Source organism: Ammodytes marinus (assembly GCF_949987685.1).
Source record: "Ammodytes marinus genome assembly, chromosome: 14".
NCBI classification, from domain to species: Eukaryota; Metazoa; Chordata; class Actinopteri; order Uranoscopiformes; family Ammodytidae; genus Ammodytes; species Ammodytes marinus.
In genome coordinates this window covers 21,658,884-21,679,388 of record NC_137218.1, presented here as the reverse complement: position 1 = coordinate 21,679,388, position 20,505 = coordinate 21,658,884, and the positions used below count along the sequence as shown (strand labels likewise).

Here is a 20,505-nt window from a genome sequence, read left to right as displayed (position 1 = left end):
GGACTTTCATCTGACTTCTCACTCCCTCTATTGGCGACCAGAATGCATTGCAACATCGGCAGCAGGCCTCTGGCTTGTTAAGTAAAACCTCATGAGCAGTGGCCACTTGATGTAGACATAGGCTTTTTGTAAAATCCTCAACAGTCATTGCCTCCTCCTCTCCTGGCTGAATGACTGATTCTCATTAAAAGGGAAGCGATCACTCATTTCCCCTTCATCCCACTGTCAGAGACCTGATGTAATTGAGACATAATGAATATTGTTTTGTATTCCTGGAGGAAGCATTCATAATCAGTATTTCCCAGATGTATGACTTTCTAGTTGTGCCTGTCTCCTCTGCTTACTCATCCTGAATCTGTTATATGTCAAGTCATGTATTCCTCTGCCTCCATGTCCCCTTTTTTGGTTCAGTATTTTAGTTCACATTATGCTCTGGATGCAGGAATTAAGCACATATACAGTCAAGTGCGAAAGTTTGTGAACCCCTTGAGCCTTTTGGAATTTTATTTATTTTAACCATTATTAATTCATTTTTATCAATACCAGTATTTTTTATATGAAATAACAGATGTTTGTTTATCAATTCAACATTTTTCTTTTCCAGAAATCAATTGTTAAAACAGATAAAACTAATTATTTGACGAATGTTGTATGTGCAAAAGTTTGTGAACCCTGAGCTGCATTGCTTAAATCGAGCAGGTTGACACAATCAGGTGGGCCAAATTGGTTGATGAAATAGACCAATGTAATGAGAGATCTTTAGGAAAGAAATTGGGTGGCACAAGGTAAAACAGAGATAAAACCAGGTCAGTTTAGGCTCACCAAAGTGAACCCATACAGGTCAGACATGCTAAAAGGGAAACAAATCTCAGAGGATCTCAGGAATAGAGTTTTGATGTTGCACATTTGTCTGGGGACAGTTATAAATTCATAAAAAAAAATTTGAGCTCAATCGGTCCACCGTGAGGCAAATCATCTACAAATGGAGAGCTTTAAGAGTGACTTAACATCTGAAGGAAGTCCACTTCTAGGCAGATGTTCAGGCACTCTTAAAGCTCTCCATTTGTAGATGATTTGCCTCACGGTGGACCGATGGAGCTCAAACTTTTTTTTAAATAATTTATAGCTGTCCCCAGACAAATGTGCAGCATCACAACTCTATTCCTGAGATCCTCAGAGATTGGTTTCCCTTTTAGCATGTCTGACCTGTATGGGTTCACTTTGGTGAGCCTAAACTGACCTGGTTTGATCTCTGTTGTATCTAGTGCCACCCAATTTCTTCCCTAAAGATCTCTCACTACATTGGTCCATTTCATGACTCAATTTGGCCCATCTGATTGTGTTTACTTGCTCGATTTAAGCAATGCAGCTTAGGGTTCACAAACTTTTGATCATACAACATTTGTCAAATAATTTGTTTTATCTGTTTTAACAATTTATTTCTGGGAAAGAAAAATGTTGAATTGATAAACAAACACCTGCTATTTCATATAAAAAATACTGGTATTGATAAAAATGAATTATTAATGGTAAAAATAAATAAAATTCCAAAATGTTCAAGGGGTTCACAAACTTTCGCACTTGACTGTAAGTAGAATAACAAAAAAGCTGCACTGAATTCAGACTTGCGATTTTTTTTTAATCGAAATTCAGAAACCAATGAACAGGAAGACAAAAAAGAGAAAATGTATATTTTAAAGCAGAGGAATTGCACAATACAAAACAACATTGTGACCGTTTTGCTGAATGTATCTTTATTTTGGTCCTCTAAACACCTGTGAGAAAGAAATGTGTGTGCTGCTATACACAGGTACTCAGTGCATCTCAGTCTGGGGCGAAAGTCACTCAGAATTCAAGTTTCTATGAGCACAATATTAATGCAATGTTTCAGTTTAAGATTATTTATTTTATTTTTAATACATTTCCATTTTAATTAACAAAAAATAAGATACCAAGACAAAAAAAAAAAACTTACCAAAGATTAACTGCTGCTGAGAAACAGCAATGAATGTGAGTGCAAAGTTAAACATTAATCATAACAAGCTAATAAACAAAATAAATTATTGTCTTCCAACTTGCAACACTGAGATATTGAAAACTGGTACAAACTCGGACAACGAATATAAACTTTGTGGTTCTTTAAAAACAGGATTTGGCTGCAAGACTTTATTCAGCTCTGATAGTAAAAGCATAGTGACAAATCTAAAAAGCTGCTGGCCCCAAAACTGTTATAATGATGTGTGGAAGAGTACTCGACTGTAGATTAGTGAACTACTGATTTTACACAAGTACATTTAGTTTTACGATATGGGAAATATCATGTACTATGTTAAACTAAAATACTATGTACAGGCTTTCTTGATCATTTCATTGTGAATTCCAGTAGACGATTCAATGTGATTCACAGTCCCGCTACAGAAAAAAAAAAGGCGTTTTAAAATCATCAGCTACTTTCAAGTTACAGTACACAAGAGTTTTGTCACACATAAAATAAAGACGTTAACAAAACATTTAAACAAACACTAACAAACACCTAACGTAAAATAAAAAAAAGCCCCATGCTGCTCCGTGATGGTTAATTCTCCTCTCTGATGGGAGTGCAGCCGGAGAAAAAACTGTTCTGAAAACTGGTTAGGATTCTCTTCTTCTTCTTGAGGAAGCTGACTGTTGTTTGGTCCCCGTCACCCTCCTCTTCCTCCTCCTCTGCGAAGATGGGTTTCCTGACCAACTTCAGCTCTTCCGTGTCATGTCCCATGTCGCCGATTTCTTTTATCACCTATAAGAGTGCATATAGAGAACACCCGGTAGTTTTGTATTTACATCCTTTAAGGTTTTAAGGGAACCAAGCATTGAAGGAAGAGATACTATATGCCAGAATATAATTCTAGAATCATGGTTCCCACACATTTTTTACCAATCAATTTTCTTTTCCATGACTTTTTACCCAAATGACATAGCCTATTTCACAATCATATATAACATGTTTTAAACACTAGTGAACATGTGTGTATATTCAAAACGTAAGCTAACCATCCAGGTAATTTCCAAACCATTTCTAAGCCTGGAAAAGGTATTTTTCAATTTTCATAACTTTTCCAGGAATTTCCTGGCCGTGCAAACCCTGTAGAATGCATATGTTTTTTTAGATGCCACCGTCAGATCCCTGGTTCATCCTCAAGGCCAAGGCTGATTATTTCCTTGTTTTGGTTGGTCTTCAGAGGGAGCTAGCTTACCTTCTTAGTGGGAGTACAAGATGGCGGCTTGAAGAATGTGGCGTTTTCAGGGCTGTCTGTTGAAGGGTCTTGGAGAGATGCAGAGTCTTTGGAAACATTTTCTGTCCGACTTACATCCTGAAATGAAGAAAACGTCCAAAATTGCAAACCACTTATTGTTCTACACTGTCATTTCATAAATGTATACCTAAAACACAGCAAATCTAAGTATTATTGTTAGAGAGCGTCAAATCTGCCTGGCCAGAAGAAACTCCGTCATAGATGTACAGTAAATGTACCTAACAATCGGTTGAACAAGTGCCGGGTTATTACACTTAATTAATTTCAAATGTATATTCTACAAATTGGTGATATAATAAATATTAATAGTCTAATGGTATACGGTGCAGTTATGACACTGACGTTTGCCATGAAGTTCAATAGAGTCTTCAAAAACACACACTGACAATCAAATGTCTGATATAGAAACATTAAAACAGAACATTATACCGTCAAATATGCCCACAGCAGCGAGCCATTTTCTTAAGTTTAATAGTTCCCCTAAAAAAAAAAATCACTAGATAAACTTACCTCAGCGGGTCCCAAATTATCCATATTTCGACATTTCTCGTGAACACACTGACAGTTCTCCCCACACGTCATCTTCCCTTTGCGGCACCTGCACTGCTTGTTGCTGCAGCGACCTTTACACGCACACTAAAGAAAGAGAGACTTCTTAACATCATGACATTTCTTTGGATCATATGACACTCAACTACTCTTGATCCTAAAAAGCATTTATTGCCCACATACACACACAGATTCAGTATGCAGGTTCATTACCGGCCTCGGTCTTACCCCAGTAGCTTTGGGTTTCTTTGAGGTTCTGCGGACCTTCTCAGGTTTGACAGGACGCCACTCGTCCTCCTCCTGGTCCATCTCGTCCTCACTGGGAGACGTCAGCTCCTCAACGTTGATGGCCATGTGGAGTGGTGCTTTAGCTGTGGTGAAGCGTCTCCCTTTAGGCTTATGTTGGGAAAGAACACGAGCAAAGGCAAATCAACCCATTTGGACATTTGAAAATAAATATCCCTGAAGCAGACCTGTGAGTAATCCTTCATTTTCACAATATGAACAAGAGATAAGAGTCAAGTCAATGACATGACATCTCAAAAAGAGACCTGGCCTGCATTAAATCCGTCATTGGTGCTTTCTTTTAGTTTGAAAAGCCCCGATTAAAACATTTTCAATGACTATAGGGAAAACCTTCACGAGAAAACTTTGAATAGAAAAACAAACTGGAGAGAAGAATGTCTGCAAGCACTCACCTTTGGAGGAACATACTCGAATGAGTCATTCGGGCTCTTTTCAATGTTGGTCGCAGACAAAAGCTTTTTTTTCCCTTTCGTCAGCTCGAGCAATGAGATTTTCTGTGGAGAGAAAATAAAAGGAAAACAGCTTATGTAAAGATAAATGCAGCACTTTATAGTTTTCTGGCATTTGTGCTGTTCAATGGTGAATGTTTCATGCCGGCAGTCATGGCCACTGCATTGAATCACAAGTCACGACTATTTAAACTGATCTGTTCTATTCATCCTCATAATTAAGCCATACATCAAAATTAAACAAAATAATAAAAACAAATGGACGCCAAAAGTGTTCGACATGTTGAAAGCAATAAACGCACCTGTCTGTATTGCTCATTCTGCTCCACCAGTGTTTGGTTCTGCTCACTTAATTCCCGTAGCTTTTCAAGCTCTTCTTCCTTAAATGATGCAACAGATAAGTCCATGATTAACTTTTATTTCAATTCTGCACAATTTCTCTTAAAAGACGAGAAGTGCGGAGTCAGACTGAACCCTCTTCAGATATAAGAGTGGAGACAAACCTGGACTTTGATGCGCTGGAGAAGCTCCTTTTCCATTGAACTGGGCTCATCGTTCTGCTTTGTTTTGTCCAACTCTTCATAGATGGGTTTGCTCTGGAGCTGGTTAAGAAGGTAAAGGACCTGTGCAAAGACAAACACTAATTATACAGAACAGAACACTTCATAAAGATGCATGTTTCTAAAAAAGAGATGCATGTACAAGCCATGAGCACCTTCTCTTGATGCCTCTGCTCTAGTTCCACCAACTGCTGCTGGTGCTCCATGTCCATGGTTGACATCACACTTCTCTCATCGACCACAATCTTCTTTAAGTCTTGAGAGTTCCCTTTCTCCTGTTTAAGTTCGCTCTCTACCTTGGAAGTGGCTGTCTTAGCAGACACCAGCTAAATAAAGGGGAATATAAAACACAAATGAGTACAAATGAGTGTGCTATAGCTAAATCAAAACACAGGTGTGAGTATAAAATAGTGTAACAGCAGTAGCAAGCTGGCTAACACTGATACCAGAAATGATGATGAATGTGCATTGAGAGTAAAAAACAAAACCTGAAACCCAAACTCACCTCAGCCATCAGGACCCTAATGGCACACTTTGCCTCCACTATGCTTGTGAAGGCATCTATGCGCTGTTTCAAACGCCCCTCGCCATCTGCCTTAAGGACTTTCTGCTGGAGGTCAGCTATCTGGGCGTTCCTGTTCAGAAACAAATCACTTTGTAAATCTGAACAATTCCCGCTACAAGGTACTAAATCAAGTCTTTTCCTGATGTATGAGCATGATGAATGCTGGCCAAATATTAAAGCTCATGCAAAATGCACTTTTTCATGGTTTTTCAACATTAATATGGCTTCCCGGTGGGTATCGTGACTCCCAAACTATGAAAAAACCTTCTCTTTCAGATTTATCTCCTAATGATGTCATAAGAGGAGAAGCCACGCCCCCCTCAGCCTGTGTTAAGCACCCCCCCCCCCAAATCCCTCTGAATCAAACTGTAGTTAGATTCACAGCCAATAAAAGCAGACTTTTTAGATAGGTGGGGCTTAACGAGACAGGCTCTTAAACGGAGCGTTTCAGTGAGAGGCTGAAAAGAGGAGATTCAGCAATGGTAAAGAGAAATATAAAAGGTTTATTGGACACTTCACCTTGAAAACAGTTTCTATTAGAAAACCCAAATTACAATTTTAATCTTGAAAATGAGCATAATTAATAATAAAAGAGTTGAAGTCAGTGATGAGCTGCTTGTTCAGACTCACCTCAGGCCCATCTCTGTCTCCAGGTTCTCCACCTGTTTGGTCAGAGGCGCTTCCTCCGCGCCGTGGCTCTCCAGCTCAGAGATGAGAAGGGTTCGACGCTGCATGGAAGGACAAGAAAAAATAAATCAAACGACCAACTCTTTAGAACATGTCTAGTTCTATAGCGGATGTCTCAATTATTCTCAGAAGTGTGCATACATAGCATTCACTCTACTTTACCCTCATTTTGGCTTTGGAGGGTTTGTCCCCGGCCTCCATCTGCTGTTTGAGCTGGTTGATATCCTGGGCCAGGACCTTCCTGTCATCCAGCAGGTCATTGAGGTGGCGCCGGGCCTCCTCTGTGCTCACCATCACCTCCACTTCATTGAGAAGCCACGTCTGATCACATATGAACAAGACACTCAGCAAACGGAAGCAAATTCTCATATTGTCTAGTTTGATTGCGTTTTGGGCATTTTTACACATTCATGACTTTTGTTCAGGAAAATCATCAGATTCTTGTGACAGCACAAGTCTCCCAACATCTTTTTTTTTTAATGACTTCACTACAATTTTCATTTGTAGTACTCGATCAGTCATACAACGCATCATACATAATAAAGTCTATAACAACTAACAGACAGTCCATTTTTAAATAACAAAGCCCATACCTAGATTTTTTTTTTTTACTTTATATACGTTCCAACATACACTAGATTTCCTGATTGACAAGCAAGTACAGGCTCCAGAATACATTAGAATAAATATACATACTCTTAGACTGATGAATAGTTTCTCTAAAGCTATTGAGGTCCACTGTTTGGAAAGGCTCCAGGTCTTTTCCATTTAACTGACTAACACCTCGGGGCATCATTTATCTCCTCTGCCATCCTCCATCTGCTGCTGGTAAAGGCTCTCACCTTCAATGTTTACAAAAATTCAACACATTTCCAGACCCTTGCTTTTATGCAGGTTTATGTCTGGATTGATAAACAGGTGTTTGGAAACCTACTCACACCGTTGCCCTTTCCGGCGGATTTTGTTGCACAAAATGAGCACAGTAATCGGCATCTTGAGAAAAAATAAAACCTAACATCTGTTTCAATTCGTGTGTGTGGGTGGATGATAGCAAAAAGTCCCCACAAACAACCAGCTTTGAAGTAGAACTAGAAGCCCAGGAACCACGTTTTCCTACCTTTACTCTTACAGCAGCTGACTCCATTCCCTTGTTATGGACATCTTTGCGTTTGTCTCCTACCTCACTTCTCTTCTGTAGGGCATCTTTCAACCGCTTGTTTGCAGCTGCAGCCTGTAGAAAAAAAAAAAATAGGTCCCAGGTATACTCAATTCAGTCTAAAAAACAGTCTATGGACGCACTCACACTAGGCAATCTGTACCGTGTCCAAAGCACGTTTGATGCCTAAAGTCTAGTTCGTATGACCAGTGGGAGTGCTCTGTACTGTGCTCAAGGATGTACCGATGTTGTTGGATTAAAATATTGATTTATATTGACTCCATATAACTATTGTCTCACAAAAATCGTATGGTTTTCGGCATGCTACTGGTCCTAGCGTGAGTGCGTCCTAACATAAGCCCTTTACTCAGACTGAACTGCTTGACTTATTTGAGAAACGGGTTAAGTGACTCCAAAGATTTACAAGCAGGTTAGTTCAACTGACAATTTTTTAAAATAAGTACGTAGTTGCAGTTTCATACATGTAAACCTTAATATTTACTCGTATTATCCTGTAAATTAAATTGCCCAGACAACAGGCCTCACCTCCTCAGTTTTACGACGCAGAACGTTGGCTTGCTTCTCGAAATCCCTTCCCATTTTAAGCAGCTCATACTGGCGTTTACGGTCCTGTAGAAAAAGAGACAATATCGAAAATAAACAGTGGTGTTCACGTTGGTTGAAGAAAATGTTGTGTAGTGTCTCAAGAAGAACTGGGTCTTTGCACACCTTCTCTTTTAGCTGCAGCACCTCTCTGTCCTTCTGGCTCTTCCAGGTTCGGAATTTCTCAGAGTCGTCCCTCATCTGCTTCATCAGCTGTGTGCGCTGACTCTTCATGCCCTGTGAGAACACACCGTTACTCAGCTTGGATTTGGCATCAGTGGCTCACGTGTGTTACAAGTACGATAATAGATATTAGCATTAAGCAATGCTCTTTGCTAACTCATGAGACATGATGTTATGTTAGAAAAGTGAAAATGTATTGTATTCGATTTTATAATACAATAGCATCTTACACTTACTTGGTCATTAAATGTTAAGACTTAAATACTGTGTATTCATGAGCATGTTCCATGTCGTACACATACATTTACCAACTGTGATGTAAACATTAATGATTTGTCATCTCAATGGGACTGAACGAAACACCTGAATTCAATGATGAAGGTATGATACGGTATGAAAACAGTTATAACAGGGGATTGCACCCTCAATGGTAGTATGTGTTTACACTTAACATACAAAATGCACCCCTCACCATTAATGGAATTAAATAATGATGGATTGGATTTATATAGCACATTTCAAGGCACTCAAAGCGCTTTACAGGGTTCCAGGTTCCATTCATTCACACACAGTCATACTGGTGGTGGTAAACTACAATAGTAGCCACAGCTGCCCTGGGGCACACTGATAAACAAGAGCAAAGGAAGCCTGTTGGTACCTGTATCTCGCTCATGAGCTTGCCAACTTTCTGGACAGAGGACTCTTTGAGTTTCAGCATTTTGGACTGTTCCAGAAGCTTCTTCTTCATGTCTATGAGCTGGCCCTCCAGCTCCTGCAGCCTCTTCCTCCGCTGCTCACTCAGTCTAAAAGAAGGTGGAGTGTGTGTCAGGTGCAGGAGAGTGTGAGGAGTGAAGGCTAAGATGAGATTACTTTACAAAATCAGCTTTTTGTCTTGGACATTAAAAAATAAATAAAAATAAAAAATAAAAAATCTCTTAGTGTTCATACTTGGCCTGGTTAGTGTCTTTCTTTGCAGACTGAAGAGCCAAAATAAGATCCTCTTTCTCCTTCACCAGCGCATCAAGCGACGATTGGAGAGTATCTACATTTTTCTGTAGGACAAAATAAGCAGAAGATGAGAACTTGTCAATCATTACTCAACAATTTAAAAATATAGTTATCCGATTACAGAAAGAGACTATGCTTAAACCTCAACCTTTCAACTCTCACAGGAACCTATCATCATAGGTATCATAGGTTTTACCAAAAATAAAAAATAAAAATTAATTCAATATTTCAGATAAAATTACATTTAAATCATTATAAATATATCAAATGGAAATAAAATCTTCATACCTGGTGCTCGAATTGCATCGGCTCCAACTGGGTGTCATTCTGGCACATTTTCCTCACAAAAGCCTCCTTCAAGTTCAACACTTTGTTCAACTCAATCAGCTCCTTGGAGAGATGGGCCTGCCGCAGTGCATGATGGGTGGTAAAGCCCTCAGGCGACTCCTGGCCACCAATGGCGGAGACATCCTGTTTAATGATTTAGGAGGTGGGGAAACATCTCGATTTACATTTGGTTCATTGTGTGCAAGAGCAGATATATTTGACTAGTTCGATTCAAACGAATGCACAGTATAACAGAGTATCATCAACTCCTTGAGACCAACAATTAGTGCATGTTTACTGTAGTATAAATGAAAAAAATAAAAATAAAAATCTTTTACACTTTTGATTATAACAATCATCTAATGTTAACGTTAAGAGAACAAAATTGTCAACGTACTGGTGTGGACTCATCGGATGCATTTTTACTGCCATTTCCAGACGCCTCGGCAGCATCCTCTCCTGCAGCCATGGCATCGATGGAGGCAGCGAGGCCTGCGCTCTCATTCTTAGAAACAATAAATAGTACATCAATAAATTCAACAGTTCCAAAATCCACCAGTGCCTTATTTAAATGTGTTCTACTTGCTATGGGGTTGTCACATTAAAAAGGTGGATAGTCATTTGGATCAGTAAATATTACCTCACAATACACTTTCTATTCATACTGTGTGTGCGCTGAAAAGAAATCCTGTGTTATTACACAGCCTAAGCTCTGTAAACAAGCAGTTTGCTAGCTACAGTGGGCCCCCTTTGTTAACATAACCAGCTTAAAGAGCCTAGGCTTTGTAATAACACTGGATTTTTTTAAGGAAAAACACACAGTATGGACAGGAACTTGATTGTCAGGAGATATTAACTGATTTTGACAAAAAGTGATTTTTTTGTTGCATTTAATAAAATAAAACAATTGAATAATAACAAATGAGTAAAAAATTTAATTTCAACTAACTTTATTAAATAAATTAAAAACTTCAGTTTCACCGTTAACATTAAAAGGTGAAGTAAGCAGTTTATTTAGGTTAATATAAGTGTTAAATCGCTCTTTATTCATACAGTGATCACTTACATAATGTGCGCGTTTCATAAAGCCGATCTCTCAGTCAGCTGCTTTGCATGTAATCGGCAAATACACTTATTGGATGATCCCGAAATTTTTGTCCAATCAGAAGAGAGAACGCTACAAACCGACACTCGTCTCACTCATATATAGTATATACACTCCATGGTCTGGTCTCACTGCCGGTGCACGCCAGAGCAACAGATGGGTGAATGTGTATGCGCCTACAATGGCGGAGCAGGTAACAATCCTTCCCAATGTCTGTTTTGATGGTTTTTAATCATGTTTTATCACACTTACGGATCTGAGATGATGCTAGATAACTTGCTGCTTGAAGACCGCAGTGCATTAATGTGGTGACGTAGGGACGAGCGAGGGGACTGCTAACTGCAGTAACTGACAGGAAGTTAGCTAAAAGAACCATTCCGCTTACAGCACCTTTAAGATAATATACAAAATATAATACAAAATGGTCCAGCCCAAAGTACTGGTAAACAGCAGAGAGAGAAGCTGGTGCCTGGGTTGGTAATATTTTATCCCACGCGTACCACTGTGTAAAATATTGATTCAGCATCACAGCAAATTAAAATGGGATCTGTTTTTTGGATTTCTTAAATATTGTCATAAGGGACTTCTGAGTTTCTTTCCAGCCTCCTGTGATTATTGAAATAGAAAATACAGATAGAATACTAGGTAAATATTTGGGTTACAAATTAAAGAAACGCTAACACTGCTCCACAGCAGCCAATCTGAAGAGGCTGTCCACAGTGTCTCACATAATTTGTGTATTTTTTCTTTTTAAATCAGCCTCGTGAGCACCGATATCAGCTGATGTCATTGTCAATATGCCAATCACCGGCCCGATTAAACGGCCAAACTGATTTATCGGTCTATCTCTACTCCAGAATCACAGACTCCTTCTTTAGCTCCATGAGATAGAATGAATCGATTTTGTCAATGAAAAAGTCAAAAATAATGTCTAATGTAGAACACGTCGTGTTTTGGCAGATTTTGGAAGTGGAACTTGTGTACCTTCAGCTCCAAGATGACGTCTTGCAGGTTCCTCATCACCTCAACGTTCTCCTTTAACTCCTGGTCCTCCAGTGTCTCCATCAATTTCTCAAGATCCACTGTACATCTGAAATTTAAAAAAAAAGGGAAATTAAGAATGGAGGCTCAAGTTAAATCATTGTGGCCTGAACACAGCTGAAGTCATCAACACATTCAAAACCAAACCAAGGCGTAACTGGATTCAGGTCTTTGTCAACTTACGCTGCATGGTGCCTCAGCTGTTCCAGTTTGCTTTGGAGTCTCTCGTTTGCTTGTTCTGTCTATAAAATAAAACAAACACAATTAAATAAACATGATTGGAAGTCAGCGAGAGGGCATTTTATACCATTTCATTTTTTATTTGAATGGCAACGTAAATAGTGTTGGCTCTCATCCACCCATGGGAAGTATGGCAGTAACAGTTTACCCATCAGCTTTCAACATAGACTGTGTGCAGAATAATCAATAAGAATGAGTAGAAGTCGCTTAGGTTGGGCTCACCATAATGATCCTCTCAAACATGAAGGCGGTCTGTCCGGCTGACTCGCTCAGCTCCTTGCTCAGCTTATTGTTCTGGTCCTGTAGAGCGCGGTTCCTTTCCACCAGTTTAGTCACTTTCTCCGTCGACTCTGGCCTGTAACAGAACCACTGAATCACCTCAATGGCCTTTTGTCAAGGGCAATATGTTTCCGGGTTGCATTTATGTGTCATCCTGGTCCCAAACCGCTTTATTGGGAAATGTAATGGCTTACCCAGAGAGCACTGGAGCTACTCCGCCACGGGCATGAAGTAACATCACCTGCAGCTCCTGAACCTAAACAAGTGTGTGAATCAAGACATTTGGGATGTTTATTACATTTTACAGATTGAGGAAGCAAGGAGTAACTATCATACACTAAACAGCAGTCTATACAAACAAATACTTCCAAATTGTAAACAATTAACTGAACAATTATGCAGCATTGTAACGAGCCAATGGCAGTTTGTGATCTCACAGTGAGGTAAACTACACAAAAGAGATTTTGTTTCTCTACCTGTTGCTTCAACCGGTTAGTTTCTGCAGCTCTAGGGTCAATGTTGACAATAGGTTTGTTTTTAATCTTGCGAGCTCTGTCAGCATAGCGCAGCGTGTTGATGGTCTCCTCCATGTTTGAGTCTGCAGGACTGACACATGCAATCATCAAAGTGTGGCTATTGCCTCCCAAGGAATCTGTTGAAACAAACAGAAAACGGCCGTCATTAACCATGTTGCATTGTTGCATTTTGACTTTGACATTGAACAATAGTGATGACATTTTTGGGTTACACAAATGAAAAGTAAAGTGCCTGTTCAGCATGTGCTAACACATTGCACATCACCAGTGGTGGTAGACAATGCTTTTTTTCTTCTTTTTTTTAATTTTATATAGGGTACAAGGTCACTGTGACTACACAATATATTTCACAATATCTTTCTATTCAGTTTATCTTTGAGTCAGTGTCGAAATGAGTGTAAACTTTGAGGAAAATCCCTCAAAACGTTCAGGAGGCATGAGGTCACAGTGACCTTTGAGATATTGCGTTCACCAAAATGGCCCCGGATAGACAGACGGACAACCCAAAAACACAATGCCTCCAGGCCTTCACAGAGGCATAATAAAATCAAGAGCAGCATGATGCCTACTGTATGCCTTCCCAATAAGATTTGCTCTTGCAAAGTTTGCTAAACTGAGGATACTTTCTGAAACTGCCCTAATAACAGCCGAGTCACTTTTGAACAACTCAATCAAAGCTTACTTTGTAGCAGGCGGGTGAGCTTGGAGTCTCTGTAAGGAACAAAATTGTGTTTCTTGCTTTCATCCCCCAAAGCACTGATCACATTTCCCAAAGACAAAAGGCCGCGATTGATGCTGATGCCTGGAGGTGAAAATGAAAAGCATCAAAACAGAACATGCCGTTAGCAATTTCACAATACAAAGAGGCTACACAAAGATGTTATTCTACTCCAGATATCATGTGAGAATTACAAATGGAGGGTTGACAACTCTTAACCGAGTCGATCTGAAGACAGACATGTTTTGTTTACCTTCCTTCAAACGATCTCCCTCCGCTTTGGTTTTCTTCTGTCTTTCTGAACCAGCCAGATCCACAAGGTGCAGCTTTGAAACAACTGAGTCCACTCTGCAAAAAGAAAAGAGACAAAGAAAATCACAAATATTCTGCTTGTAGAAGATCACGTCTTCATAATGTTGCTATGTGTATGGCAATAGCGTTTGGTATATTCATGAAAAACAACAGCAATCAGTGTTAATACACAGCCTAGGCTCCGTAAATGTGCCTGTTGCTAGCTACGTTGTGCTCCCTTTGTTTACATACCATTTAGCCTAGGCTGTGTATTAACTGCAGATTTCTTTCAAGCCTTTTTAACAAGCACTGTCACTGTGTGCCATTGTTAGGGTTTTTCTATGTGTTGCATGTTAAGGATGAAGGGGACACGTACTAGCTAAAATTATAATGAGAGAAAAGCCCAAACTGACTTGTCTGTCCCTCTGCGCTGCTCCAGTGCGATGGTGAAGATGGCATGAGAGCGCGAGGAAGCGGCGTTCATGGCTGTGCAGCCCACGGTGCGAGCTGAATTTCCGAGTTCCAGGCATCCCACCATCTCCATGGCAGAGAACACCTGCCTCTCAGTTAAACCCACAATCTGGAAAACAGGACATTTTCCAAAACAAATTCTAAAAACGTCACTTAGGAATAAAGGATGAGAGGTCTATCTTTATATAAGTTCCAAAGAATCATGACGATATGTGCTTCGTTCTATTAAAAACATCAGTCACTCACCTTGATGCCTTCTTTAGGGTCTTCCCGAATGCTGAGGCCAGGTTTATCTTTGTTTGAACACAGCAAGTCCAATATATCTTCATTATAAATCTGCAATTGAAAAGGAAAAAGCTTAACTACGTTACCTTAAAAAGGCCATCGTGCAATAAAGTAGCATTTGCGAGATAAACAAATGATCGACAAGGTGTAAACATGTCCACAGACCTCCAGGTAAGATACTGTCAGAGTGAAATCACAGTCGGTCTTCTTCTCCCTTTCCTCAAAGATCTGTTTGATAACGCGTGGAATAACTCCCACTGAAGCATCATTCTCTTGGGCTGATGTGTATGTTCCTCCCATGGAAAAGGTCTTCCCTGATCCCGTCTGTCCGTACGCAAGAACTGTGGCATGGTAGCCTACACAAAGGGCAATTCAGTGAGCATGTCAATTATTCAAAAGCTAAGAAAATCTATAAATATATGCGATATATCACAATGTAGCTATTAATGTGATTTGCATTTGTGTGCAACTCATTTGAAGAACAGTCCTCTGAAGTTCTCTAGCAAAACCATGAATCCCAAACTGTTCTAGTGTTGCAGAACCTGCACTGTCAGCTCCCAGGAAAGGGGTAAAATCCCCCCAAACATTTTTTGTTTGTTGCTGAAGTCAATGTATCATCTCATAATAAAAGCTAAAGCTAGCTACCTTTGAAAAGCCCACTCAATAGGGAGGACACCGCCGTATTGAAGACTTCTTCTTGTTCAGCAGTAGAATCGAATACATAATCATAGGTGAATGCTTTCTCCGTGCCAACAATCACCTGTAAAACAAACAACAATTGTTTTTCAAAACATATAATGCTTAATTAGTGCAGCAGCATAAGATTAAAAATCACAAACACATTATATCCACATGCTTACAATCGTACAACAAACATTAAAAAAACAGGAATTAGGAGGAAAAACAGGGCATTTTCCTGAACGGTTGATAAGCACAAACCTGTTGCTCCCCAGGCACAAACGTGAGACAGCCCTGGCATCCTTCGTTGATTTCTTTGGGTACCAATGGACGACATCGCAAGGCAACCCGCACCGGGATCACCTTAGCATCCTCATGTGTCATGATGCAAGACTCCAATTTACACCTACAAACAGAGTAGGTTAACAGCAGTCCATTAATATGGCAAGATAATGTCAGGTCATGGATAGATAACATAGGAAGTAAACAGAGTTGAGGCTAACTGTGGTGGCAGTTTGTTGAGCTGCAATGATAAAGCAATAAAAACATTGTGAAACCGTTATGACATGGATTCATTGCATCTATACTGGAGAAGGACTTAAGAGACACTTTTCAGAAATGATCTAGATGACAGTAGTTGATGCTGAATTATTACAAAACAAACTAAATGTATTAAACGTGATGCGTGTTTTACTGTTAAATACAAGGTGAGGGTTCATTTTAACCATCAATTTTCAAAACACTTTCATGACATTTTACCCAATTTCCATAACTTTATGTAGGCCTGTTTCACAATCATATTGCTCAATAATGATGCTCCACTTGAGTTTCTCTTGAGCCATGTGTTACATTTGTCGTTCAATTGTTGTAACTTTACTCGCTCTATTCAGAAAAACTGCCAACTAGCTGCATCCTAATATGTAGTACGTAGTCAACGTTAAACCATCGCACCAGATTTTTAACAATAGGAATTCACAGACTATTTCACATAACGTGAGACATGTTTGGGGATTTCTATGAACATGTAGAGAAAATAAGGGATAATTCAAAACTTTTCCAAAACATTAAGTTCATTCCAAACCATTCCAGGCCTGGAAAACAGGACTTTTCCAGGGATTTCATGACCATGGGAGCCCTCCCAATATAACACCACAATATGAAATGATAAACCCTACTGAGTTTTTCTGAACTTGGTACATTATGGTTAAATGGTTTAGATTTACATGCATTGGTGTGACATCTGTCCATTACTTTGACATCAATATTCGGTAATCTCATCAAAATGTGCTCAGAGAACACACTGGGAATGAAAAACAACACCAATATCTTGTGTATGTCACTGTTGTTTATAGTAAACTCTTGACACCCAATAAAACTATATGTAACTTGAGAGCCATGTATACCAACTCATTACCAAAGGGGCCATGCTTATAGAACTGAAATGAAACAGAAAAAATACCCTAAAACAGAAATGTCACTGTGCTATCAATTTCAAGCACAAGGTAAAGTCAGTTACACATGTGGCTAACTGTCTAAACATTTAATAACGTCAACAACAAAACAATATGTATAGTTAGTGCACTGTGACTGAACACAATTATAAATTCTAGTTTAAGAGTTTACACAAGAATAATTTTAATTTGGGAGTGTCTCAGTAAAATCACTATGGGTGTTGTTAGTGTCCATTCCTAATATTTACTGTGTGTGGTGCGGAGCAGCTCCATGATATGATGACAATGACATCATAAACTTTACTTGAATAGCAATGAGCTTTAGTTAATATAGAAATATTCTTTAAGGCTGGATTGTTTATTTAAGAGAAACGTCAGTCACAGACTCCGTCTACACTATTCATACCTTCATACAGTTAACCATATTGTTTGTTTCAACGAGGACGCGATGCAAAACAAGTTTCCGACTGTATGCTTATCGGTTGTTACAGTGCATCTCCTTAGACAGAAAACATTACAGTGGGTAAACGAACCCTAATCAACCCGGTTGATGTACAATAATTAATTACACTTTGAAGTTTACCGTTAACTAGCTAGCTAGCTGCAGTTGTTAGCAATACGCTGATATTCTCGTTACCTTTTTCACGTATCCTCCAGTACCAAAGTGTATTATCACTAAAACTGCATTCAGCGGCTTTGGCAGGACAACACTAATTTCGGACACTCTTGATAAAAATGCAAAATGTTGAATGTCACTTGTTACAGCTCACTTGAATAATTTGTTTCCCTTTGCCAGTGTAGATAGTCTTTCTCTCTGAGCTGAATGTAGTTAGGTTACTGCCCGCCAGTTTCAAACACGCAGCTCCTCCTCCTCCTCCTTCTTCTACTCGTAGTTTCACGGCAGAGTCGACACAACTCGGCGGCGTCACTGACCCCTACAGGGTAAAAGAAAAGGCACAGCATTCGGGAAATATAGTAAAAAAAATAAAAAAATAAAATAAAAAAAACATTCCCCCCTTCCTTCACCTTTAAACACGTGAAGCACACTCGCAGTTTCTAATTTATTCATGTGTTGCACATTGGTATTGAATACAAAGATACCACATTTATATTAGAGAAAAGAAGAATAGCCTAGGCTACTGGATATTTGAAAAGAGCAGACAGTAAAAAAAAGAAACATCAAGAGATTGAGTTTGAACATCTCAAATAGTTAATTTAGACATTTGAAACAAATCAATAAGCTATAGGCGCGTATCCAATAATATAGCAATGAATGTTTCATGAGCAACGTGGCAATAGGCTACTTTGCATGGCTGTGAGAGTGATACAATTTCAGTGCATATTATGTTGTTAATCAAATGAAACAATAAATAAGTAAATGGATTTCTGTGGTGATTTTGTGTTTGTAGAATATCAAGGCTGGCAGGGCAAACCTAATTAAACTCTCTATGGTGACTTGAATGCTAAAATATCCTTCTTAACAAAAATGAACTGAATTCTACGGCAGAGGGAACTCAGGAGGGGAATCACTGATGTTCCCCTTGGTTATTGACAACTGGCAATTACAGAATACATACTCCTATATTCCTACATGACAAATATTTAAAAAAATTAGGAAGACAGATATGCATCAGGAACAACAGCATGCATCTGACTCAATTATTATGAAAGATAGTAGGCCAAGGTAATAAATAAAAACCTCAGGAGGGATTCTTTACTTTATTTTCATTTTGAGATGAGTGTAAGTAGAGAAGCTGTTGTAAAAAATGTGATAAAGATTTTAACTTTGGCTTTCTCCAATATATTATTGGTTTCAAAAAGGGATGGTATATTTACACATAATGAGTTAGATATAATGACAAATTTGTAGATTGATTCAGACATTTTGTGAAAAGATGTAATACAAATAAGGATTGTTTTAATTTTCAGTAATCAGCTGGCCAAGTTTCAAGATGATAGATAAAAGTTTACATTTGTTACCCTATTCAACTGCTGTGTCTCGCCTTAAGGCAGAATTAAGAGAGTAAGCACCAGAACCAACAGCATGTGACTCAATTATTGTGAAAGATAGTCGTGCCAAGTTAAGAAATAAAAACCTCGGGAGGGATTTTTTTTTTGCTTTCTTTTCATTTCGATATGAGTGCAAGTACAGAGAGCAGGACGATATGGCAGAAGGCAGGCTGAGTGGGTGACATGACATCCCTGCTGATGAGATGAGCTTTCAGCCTACAATGGAAAATGAGGAGTGACTCTTCTGTTCTGGCTGGAAGGGAAAGGTCATTACACTGGGAGCCAGAGGGGGAAACAGCTGAGTTCATGATAAAGTGATGACAAGGTTTCTGCAGGGAATCCAGAGCTATAAGAAGGCAACGTGGTGCCAGAAGGCGGAGCGTGGACTCCAACTGCATATGCCTGCTTCGGATAAGCTGCATTCACATTTCCAGAAATCCCTCCAAAAGATTATTTCCACCATAACTCTCCCCAAAATGGTTCTCCTGCAATGACAATTTTGCTCTACCAATGCATCAGAGGGTTTATTTAGATGTACAGAGGAGACAGGCGCTCGCAGCACTGTTGTAATTTGGTCCTATGCACTCCATGACCTTCATCAACCTTGTGACCACCACCAACGGGGAACTAAAGCACCATTGAAAGGGCTTATCCTGTCCAACACAAAGATGTCTGGCTCAACTCCACCACGCAAAACAATAAAATCACATTTTCACTGTGTGAATAGAAGTGCATGTCAACTCCACTACAGATATTCAACTGGCACTGTTGCAAAATGTTTTGATGCTGCGTTGTACACTTCTATAACCATCCTGATAACAGATCTTTCATGACTGAGCAGGTGAAATCATAGAGGTACAATATACAAGTTAGGGGAGATTCAGACTGCCTTAAAACTTCAGGAGACCAAAACGTGAGATTTGCCGAAACCAAGTGTTTCATTTGATATTCAGAGATTATAGAAAGCGACTGGAGAATTGACTATTGTGTCATTGATATTGAACAAACCCCATATACTATGGCCATTATATGCTATATAAGTAAACAATATCCATTTAGATACATTTCTATTCAACCAAGGGTTTAGTAGCCTACAGTGTTATTTGTATTTTCTGTTTTCTTAAAGCAACTGTGAGGTTTTACTGAACTTTCTGTTTCATTATTGTGTCTGTGGCTCCCTCGCTGTCTTCACGATTCATATTGTGCACGTAGTCTAAGAGTCCTGTCCCTGCGGGAAATTCCACCACAAGGCCCAATAACAACATGCCAGATTGTTCCTGCTCCCGAAAATAGAACAGACAGTGAATGAATGGAAACAATACCGGCTCATGCTCTCCTTTCATCTATGTAAATGATGATCGTGAGAGAATGAGATCATTATTTTTTAAATAGGAAGATTACAAAGCAGACAAATACTCAGCTCAGCCTATTGGCCTTATTAAAGCCACCTTGACCTTCAACGGCAGTGCCCAATGGGAATGGTAGGAAATGAAATCTGCTTCCCCGTTTGCTGTTGTAGTTTCAAAAGATAATCATAGTGGGTTGGATTGCATTGCAATGACATCACCCAAGCCTAAAATCCAGTGGTTGCATAAATGGAGCTGCACTAAGCCATCTTGATGCCCAACTGCTAAACCTTCTATAGGCGAATGGGAGTTTTCCCTTTAACCATGGAAAATGTAATTTATGATCAAAAGAACGGCAATGGAAGCAA

At 39.3% G+C, this 20,505-nt stretch overlaps 1 protein-coding gene across 1 annotated transcript; it reads right to left on the bottom strand.

The window, feature by feature from the left end:
• Positions 1–1,796: 1,796 nt before the first annotated feature.
• Positions 1,797–17,557, bottom strand: kif4 (kinesin family member 4). The gene is made up of 31 exons (XM_080041604.1): positions 17,419–17,557; positions 15,592–15,736; positions 15,298–15,412; positions 14,818–15,008; positions 14,614–14,703; positions 14,310–14,476; positions 13,859–13,953; positions 13,570–13,689; positions 12,828–13,003; positions 12,546–12,607; positions 12,295–12,427; positions 12,016–12,074; positions 11,776–11,881; positions 10,084–10,191; positions 9,648–9,830; positions 9,300–9,403; positions 9,010–9,154; positions 8,295–8,405; positions 8,112–8,195; positions 7,527–7,640; positions 6,572–6,730; positions 6,353–6,450; positions 5,663–5,792; positions 5,313–5,483; positions 5,101–5,220; positions 4,900–4,977; positions 4,541–4,642; positions 4,071–4,238; positions 3,804–3,929; positions 3,234–3,350; positions 1,797–2,776 (listed from the first exon to the last, which is right to left on the bottom strand). The coding sequence occupies exons 2-31, from the start codon at positions 15,712–15,714 to the stop codon at positions 2,576–2,578; spliced, it is 3,756 nt and encodes a 1,251-aa protein (XP_079897730.1). The 5' UTR covers positions 15,715–15,736; positions 17,419–17,557; the 3' UTR covers positions 1,797–2,575.
• Between the last annotated feature and the right edge of the window lie 2,948 nt (positions 17,558–20,505).

Coding starts and splice junctions, on each gene's coding strand:
- kif4 (XM_080041604.1), bottom strand. CDS start 15,714: ATGACACATGAGGATGCTAAGGTGATCCCGGTGCGGGTTGCCTTGCGA. Junction 6,731..7,526: donor CAGCTGCTGTAAGAGTAAAG/GTAGGAAAACGT, acceptor ATATGTGATCAG/ACGTGGCTTCTCAATGAAGT. Junction 5,793..6,352: donor GAGACAGAGATGGGCCTGAG/GTGAGTCTGAAC, acceptor GTTTCTGAACAG/GAACGCCCAGATAGCTGACC.